Genomic DNA, 8,059 nt, shown 5'->3' with positions numbered 1-8,059 from the left:
TTGTTGCATCTATCCCCTCTACTCTTACTTATCCCTTTTATTCATTTTTACAGCTTTAATGGGATATACTTTTACACAATACACTGCATGTATTTAAGGTGTAAAATTTGATGAGTTTTGGTATAAGAATACACTCTTGAAGCCATGGCCACAATCAATGAACATCCTAATCACCCCATGAGAACAGTGTTGCTGTTTTGAAAATTGATTTCAGAGAGAGGAAGGGGGGGGCGGAGAGGAATGGAGGGAAGGAGATGGGAGAGAGAGAGAGAGAAAGAGAGAGAGAGAGAGAGAGAGAGAGAGAGAGAGAGAGAGAGAGAGAGAGAGAGACAGAGACAGAGAGAGAGAGAGAGATTTGATATTTTGACCTGTTGCTTCCTGCACATGCCTTAACCCTAACCGGGGATCGAACTTGCCACCTTTTGGTGCACAGTACAATGCTCACACTGGCCAGGACAGAACAGTGTTTTTGATTTGTTTGGCAGGTGTTTGTTTGTTTTGGGTTTTTTTTTTACCCCTCTAAATTTTGAGGTCCTCCTCTGCACAATAATAGTGCTTGCCTGCTTGGGTAACAAGGGACAAAGGAGGTTTGGGATGTAAATGTGGAGAAATATGACATCATTAACATACTGCTGTCCTTGAGATGCTGTCCTCAGTTTCATTGGCAGCTACCATGCAACTCTATGCAAGCCTTGGCCACAATGCAGAAAAAGCTGCTAATTGCATTTATTTAGTCTGTTTCCAGCAAGGTTGAAGTTATGCACAGTAACAATTTTTATCGGCATCCTTGGCTTCAGCTAGGGAGGGAGGGAAGCCAGAACAGTGTTTTCTGAACTGCAGATTGCAACACAATAGTTATTTGTGGAATCACTTTTGGGGTGATTGATGAGAGACATATCTGGATATCTCTGGAGCTTCATTTCATTCTCTTTTTAAATAGCTTAGCTAAGAGTTGGCTATGCTATACTGAGCGAGTTGTGGAAAGACAAGTCCTTTGGCTAATGTCAGCATTTCTGACAAGCAAGGTTCTTCCTAGGGCCTTGGGTATGCAGAGTTTGGACCTGATCATGCACACTCCCTCGCATTGTTCCTGATATGAGAGATCATTGATACATTTCTTGTTACTTAGAGAAACTAAGAATCAACTTATCCCTTTTCCCAGCGTGTACACAGAGTCCCTGTTCTCTTTTAGTGTTAGCTGTGGAACAGTCAGCCTGCTGTCCAAGCAGCTCCTCTTTGCTGGGACTTTGGCTTTAGTGCATATAGAACAACTGTGACTGCGTATGCCATGGAACAAAGAGAGTTCGAGAGTCTGCTCTGCTACTTCTCAGCTTGCTTGTAAGTTTTCCCTCAATAAACTCCATGTTGTAATTGCACCCTGATGCATGTGGAAAGCTGCCTCCCCTTATATTACCAAGATAGCTTGTTGATAAGAACAAGCTGTATTTCTTGCTTACCGGGTAAAGGAGAACACCACCTTTACAAAGCTTGAGCCATGGTGTCTCAGAGGGAGGGAAGACAAGGTTAGAAGTTGAGAATTGGACGTTTGGTTTGAGGTTAAGTCTTTCAATGCAGATACTTGATTATAATTAGGCAAGGATCATAACACAACAGTCCGCATTGGTGGAAACAGCTTGCTGTTTTTGAAGTGAAGGATTTAAAGAATTCTAGGGCATTTCAAAATGTCCATTGATGCTTTCCACTGACGAGTTAGTTGTTGGGCTTTTCAGGATGTTCTTATAATGAACCATTTGCCTGAGCAGGGAGTCCTGGGAAATTAGTCATGCTGATGAAGACAGTGAAATAGAAAAATCATATTAGTGTATACAGTAAGGCATGTTTTCAGTTCTCCGTGACCAGGCTAAGAATGGGGATAGAAGGTTTTGGTTCTCAAGTGCTAATGGTGTATATCCATGACCCCCTTCCATGATGGTGATGACCACCATTAAAGAACAACTAAATAAACTAGAGTTAAATTGCATGCAGTAAGAGTAAGTATTGTTTTGTGGAAATTTTGTTTCAGTTAGACACATGTATATGTGAAATGAATAATGAAATAGAAAGTATTTCTTACAATGGGTCTTAATCCAGAAATGTGTGAAATCTACTGCCTTAGAGAAATGCTTATAGACCCCTTAGAGGAATGATCCCCTGTCACAGCCAGTTTGCACTGCTCCAACCTAACGTTCCACGCTAGTAGTAGTGGAATATCTGACTGTGTTAGGAAGAATATATCATCTGGAAATTGGAACACAGTCTCTGTTCAGGTATATTATTGATTGAGTGGGAATTTTGAATCTATAGGGCTGTCCACCATTTTGGCAGAAAGAAGAAAGAAAGCCACATTGCTACTGCAGCACAAAAGAGGGAGGTTAGACACAAATAATGGCTTCTTACTGTGAGTGTCTACAGCAAATCCTTAAGAAAGTATAGGTTCCCATTTGACCGAAATACAACCTAATTAGGGGAGTGGATAAGATGACCTGTGAGACTCCTTCCGTTGGAAGAATGTTATGATTCTGGAGATAATCCTGCAACAGGCAGTTAACCTGAGATGCATTTATTTGGATTTCACCTTCCAGTACCCAATTCTGAGTTATTGTTAGAAAGAATGACAATATAATACAGGGGCCAATGAAGTGCTTCCAGAACCAAGTGGGTCATTTATTTCTCTGAGGAAATTCTGCCACTTTAAGGTTTGATAAGGCTTGGGGTATTGGAAGGGTCATTAGATCCTCAACCAGGACTAAAATTTTTCAGAGGGCCTCCATTACTTTGATAAGGCACTATATTCTCCATTTTAAAATTTAAATTTTCCCTGGTTAGTGTGACTCAGTTGGTTGGAGCATCGCCCTGGGCACCAGAAGGTCATGGGTTCAATTCCTGATCTCTCTCTCTCTCTCTCTCTCCCTCTCCCTCTCTCTCCTTCCTCCTCTAAAATCATTTTAAAAAAAATAAAAGTTAAAAAATGTAAATTCTCCTTCAGCTGAAAGTTTCAGCCATTCATATGTGTTTTTCTTACTTCTCAAAAAGAGGCTCAGGTTAAAAAGAAAGAAAAATACTGCAATACTACCTTAGTGAGAGTTTATGTGGTCTATTCAGGAATTCATTCAGCAAACAAGGATTAATTGGAGCACTGGATGTCCCTTTTGAAGTTCTCATGGTCTGAAACAGGCCTGTAAAGAGGTAAATCACAGCCACTGTCTGAATATTGTAGGAAAAGGCTAGGCCTCAGAACCACATACCTGGGAGGGAATTTCCCTCATTTCATAATGGTGCCATCGTAGGCCATGCAATTGAATTTTGTGTTTTTCATCTGTAAATTGAGTTGAACAAAAGCAACTTCACAGGATAATGAGGACCATGTGAAAGACAAAATGCTTCAGGCAACTAAGGAGATGATTTTATTCAGGTTAAATCCATAGGGAGAAGGCTCAAAGGGAAAAAAAAATCAAAATTGGAATTTTATAGAGGCAGGTAAACAAAGGAGGCATCCAGAAATCTTATGGGAGTCATGAGGAAGTATGGAGAAGATCCTCTCTCAGAATATTCCAGGGCAATGTGGTCCTTTACAATGAACTGTTCTTTGGAACACAAAAGTGTGGGAGAGTTTCTCAACTATGGCTGCTATTTTTGGTAGGCATCCAGCAAGTGTGTCTTTTCCTTTCTTCTTCCAATACACAAAGTGATGTGGGAATTCAAAAAAGAACCTGACATATTTACTCTGCCTGGGAGAACTAGATTTGACAAAGGATCCTGAATCTTAAAAGATAAATAGTGGTTTTTCAGAAAGAGCGGGGAAAGGAGAGCATTCTAAATAGGGCTAACTTAATAGAGGAAAACATAAAGGCTTACAAGAGGTTTGCATATTTAGAAATTAGCTTTAACTACAAGGTAGTACAAGGAGTAATTAGACACGAGGTAGGTTTGAACCAAATTGTCAAAACCTTTGAAAAACCACTTAATGCCTACTGTTTCAGGAAAACAGCCCAGGAATTCAGTATGCTAACAAGATCAGGATCTAGTTTATGAGACCCCTTCTAGGGATGGAATCAGGGAAACCAGTTAGGCAGGTAGTACATGAGCCAGAGAGGACCAAGGCCCGAACTAGCACAGTCGCCATGAGGTTGTCATGGAAAAATATTGATTAAAAAGTAAGTAGAATTTACTAGACATATTATGTAATTGTGGTGAAGGGAAGTAAACGGTAAGGGAGGAGGTGGAAGAGTGAAGGATGGTAATAATAATAATAATAATAATAATAACAACAATATAGGCCAATATTTCAAGTGCTTACAATGTTCCACAAATGGTATTAAGAATGTTATATTTATCTTTTAATTCATACAATAGTTCTAAGAGGTAAGTGTCCTTTTTCCCCCCTGCATTTTCAGATGAAGAAAATGAGGCATTGAGAAGTTAAATAACTTGTTCAAATTTTCACATATAATAAGTAGTAAAGCCAGAATTCAAGACCAAGTTGTCTGACTGGGAATTGAAACAGCAACCTCCTGGTGCATGGGACTATGCTCAACTAACTGAGCAACACTGGCCAGGAAAAGGTATTTTATTTTTCAACAGGTCAATATTGAGTGCAATAGGTAATTGATTCTATGATCTTGAGCTCCAGAGAAATATTAGGACCAGAGCTATAGACTTGAAGGGCATCAACATATAGGTGTTTAATCAGTAGGGGCCTCAGGACTGACTTAGGCAGTGGGTTGCATAAAGTGGGAGTTAGAGGGAGAGGGATGGTGAAACAAACAAGGTGAAGCTGTAGTTTGAAGACAAAGTTGACCAACTTCAAGATTTCATATGCTATGCCTTAGACCTGGAGAGTGTTTGTTTACTTCAAGCCCACAGGTATAGCTGAAGGTGTCCTACAGCATCAATGCCTAGAGATTTTTTCTTCTTCTGGGTCTAGATATTCTTGGGATTTTGATCATGTGCCTGTATATATATGTAGTAGGCTGAAGAAATAACTCCTCCTGCTCCCCCCTCAAAAAAAGACATCTACATCATGATCTTGGAACCTGTGAAAATTACATTATATAGTAAAAGAGATAAATATAAAATACCACTACCTTATGAGGTAAAATCAATTTTAAACTAAATCTAATTGCGGAGATAATAAAATTAAAGATCTTGAAATGGGGAGATTATCCTGGATTATTCAAGTTGGCCCTAAATGCAATCATATGTAGTAAAAGGAAGCAGAGGAAGATCTTATGAACTCAGGAAAAAAGCTTAAGGCAGAACAGAGAGACATTTGAAGATGCTGACCTTGATCATTGGAGTGCTATAGCTACAAGTCAAGGTATGTCAGTAGCTACTGGAGGCTGGAAAGACAAGAAACAGATTCTCCTCTAGAGCAGCTAGAGGGACTATAGCCCTGCCAGCACCTTGATTTTAGACAAATAATGCGGATTTTGGACTTTTGACTTCCAGAAATGTGAGATCCTGAAGGTGAAAGGGTATCTGGTTTCTGGCAGATACCTGGCTAACTCGTTGTTATGACTACCCAGGACAGCGTAACCGTCACTGAAGAACCATGTATCTTAGGAGAATCTGGCTGGAGAAAGAAGTACATATAGAGAATAGATCAGAATTTGTTGCTGCAAAGTGTAAAAACAACAACACACCTACTTACAGCAGTAATATTCAGATTGCTAACCACAGTTCTCTCTCCAATATTAGATTGAAAAATAACTTATGTGAGGATTGGGATGGAGTCCTGAATACATTTCAGCCAACCTGTAAAATTAGAAGGCGTTCATAAAATTGCTTCCCTCTCAGAACTGCAGAATTCTAAGGAATTTTCTAGAAAAACTAAGTATACCTTTGTGGATGGTGAAAACAACGTAGCAGTGGAATGCTGGCAGAGTAAAATCCTTAAAACTTTCAGCTCTGAAAGAGAACCTAGATATCACCCATCCTAAGCCCTTCATTGTACAGATGAGAAAACCCAGCAGATTTTTCAACTCAACTTTGGATATTTACATATTAGATATTTGTTCTGTAGTTTTACTTCATAAGCGCATTTCCAGTACATAAAACAGTCACGATTCCTCCCTTACCCGCCAGGGGGCGCAAACTAAAATTCCTCCTGCACTCCAAACTATGGTCCGGATCTGGGAACCAGAGACCTATTAGCAACTAGGAAATCAGCGGAACCTTGAGGCCAAAGGCTCGTAGTTGGTACAGCTACTTTGAGAAAGAACACTTCCGGTTGACGGAGCCGTACCTTCAATTTGTGGCTCGGCTCGTACCCAGCTCTTACGTTCCGATTGGTCACACTAACGCTGGGAGGAGGGCTTGCGTTTGAGGTTACATTGTCCCATTGGCTGCTGGCGGGGTGGCGGTTTGAAGTGAGGCTAGCGTGTAAAGCTGGAGTTTCTGCGGGGTGCCACGGCCCTAGCCTGGGCGTACAGCCGAGTGTGGGGTGGGAATCGAGGGCCGGGGCTGGGTCAGGTCTGGGCCTTCCTTCTGGGGGAATGGATCAGGTATGGAGTGCGTGGTGTGGAAAGTTCGTCAAAGATAAAAGCTTGTCGCCCCTCTGGGCACAGCGCATCGTAGTCGCCTGGTTCAGTAAGGCCGAGTGGGATCAGGTGACGGTGTATCTGTTCTGTGATGACCATAAATTGCAGCGGTACGCACTGAACCGCATCACAGCCTGGAGGAGCAGGTAAGGCAACCGGCCTGCATACTGCTGGCACCTTCCTTTGTGGATTCCTATAAAGCTTTATTTTCCCTGTGAGTGGTTTGGGCGTTGCTTCTCTCAAGTGCCTGGGGTAAAGTCGTAGCCGAGCTCTTGCACTAATCCTATTTGTGGAAAGAAAGGGGTGTTGCCTCAGCAACCATCATGTTAAATCTGTGACCTTTTACCTTTCTTTCCCCATCTTGGGGAGGGTGCCAGAGAGCCAAGGCTTAAGGTTAGTATCCTAGGGTGTATTTCCAATTTGAGTTGGGTAGGTTGAGGGCGCGGGGGGGGGGGGGGGGGGGTTGGGTGAGTTTGCCTGCAAAACTATTTTTGAATGGGGCGCCTTAGTCCAGTTGGTAAGATTTATTTGGAAGCAGACAAGGTATAAAAGTCTCAAGGAAATAAGGGTCTTCTCTAGCAGAATGAGTTGAGGGTTTAAGGGGAAAGAAGGGGCCCTGTCCATGCTGAATTGTTGGTTGATTGCATAGCAGTTAGATGTCTATGTAACCTAGCCAACCTCTCATGCCCTGTATATTATTGGACCCCAGGGACATTACCCTTCCTCTTCCCACCGTCTTGATTTATGTCTGTTCATGTACACTTGAGTCAGTATATACAAGGATGGGCAAAAGTAGATTTACAGTTATAATACAAATAAATACAAAATAAATAATAATACAAGAATAAGCTGTAGTTTGGCTACTCAGAATGTAAACCTACTTTTGCACATCTCTGTATTTGGAATAATCTACAGCAACCTAGGTTCTGAGGTGGAGGGCGGACCAGTGTTAAGGGACCTTTATGATGGTGCTGGACTGTGGCTCTTTAGGTTAGGCAACGAACTGCCCCTGGCAGTGGCTTCTACTGCTGACCTGGTACGCTGTAAGCTCTTGGATGTAACTGGTGGCTTGGGCACTGATGAACTTAGACTGCTCTATGGCATGGCATTGGTCAGGTAAGATTTACATGGGTAGGGGTGGAGGGTGGTTTGGGGGCAGAGATGGGGTGGGATAGCATGTGACAAATCTTGGCTTCAGGTGCTACCTGAAGGAAAAAGCCCTGTGTGTCCTGTGATTGCTTGACTTGACAGATTTTGTTATCCCCTGTCAACACACATTCCCCTTTTCTTCTCCTGAGAGCATTCTCTTTTCCATTTTTCTTTCCTTCTCTTTCTTAGAATGTGGGGTATTCGGGCTAGTGATCTCTGTAGGTCTCTTCCAGCTTTGACAGGTTGATGTATTTCTTTCTTCTTTAAGTCTTTTACCCAGAGGAACTTTTCTGAATGGTTCTGTGCCCTGGCCATGTTTTAATGTGGATTCTCCAACCCTACCTCATCCATACCAAGCGTTACCCTTTACC

At 41.9% G+C, this 8,059-nt stretch overlaps 1 protein-coding gene across 6 annotated transcripts in view; it reads left to right on the top strand.

The window, feature by feature from the left end:
* Nucleotides 1–1,172: 1,172 nt before the first annotated feature.
* The window catches only part of LAS1L (LAS1 like ribosome biogenesis factor), a 31,077-nt gene continuing 24,190 nt past the window's right edge, over nucleotides 1,173–8,059 (top strand). The window contains exons 1-2 of one of the 6 annotated variants that reach the window (XM_036439907.2): nucleotides 6,223–6,685; nucleotides 7,530–7,655. In XM_036439907.2, the coding sequence (XP_036295800.1) occupies nucleotides 6,495–6,685; nucleotides 7,530–7,655 (317 nt within the window). In that variant the 5' untranslated portion in view covers nucleotides 6,223–6,494. Of the gene's footprint in view, nucleotides 1,339–6,222; nucleotides 6,686–7,529; nucleotides 7,656–8,059 lie in introns of those variants that run through there. The other 5 variants (XM_036439909.2, XM_036439906.2, XM_036439908.2 and 2 more) reach the window with 5 other exon arrangements.

Source organism: Pipistrellus kuhlii, unplaced genomic scaffold (assembly GCF_014108245.1).
Source record: "Pipistrellus kuhlii isolate mPipKuh1 unplaced genomic scaffold, mPipKuh1.p scaffold_m20_p_16, whole genome shotgun sequence".
NCBI classification, from domain to species: Eukaryota; Metazoa; Chordata; class Mammalia; order Chiroptera; family Vespertilionidae; genus Pipistrellus; species Pipistrellus kuhlii.
The sequence above is the reverse complement of the archived record's forward strand: the minus strand, read 5'-3'. Positions and strand labels throughout refer to the sequence as shown.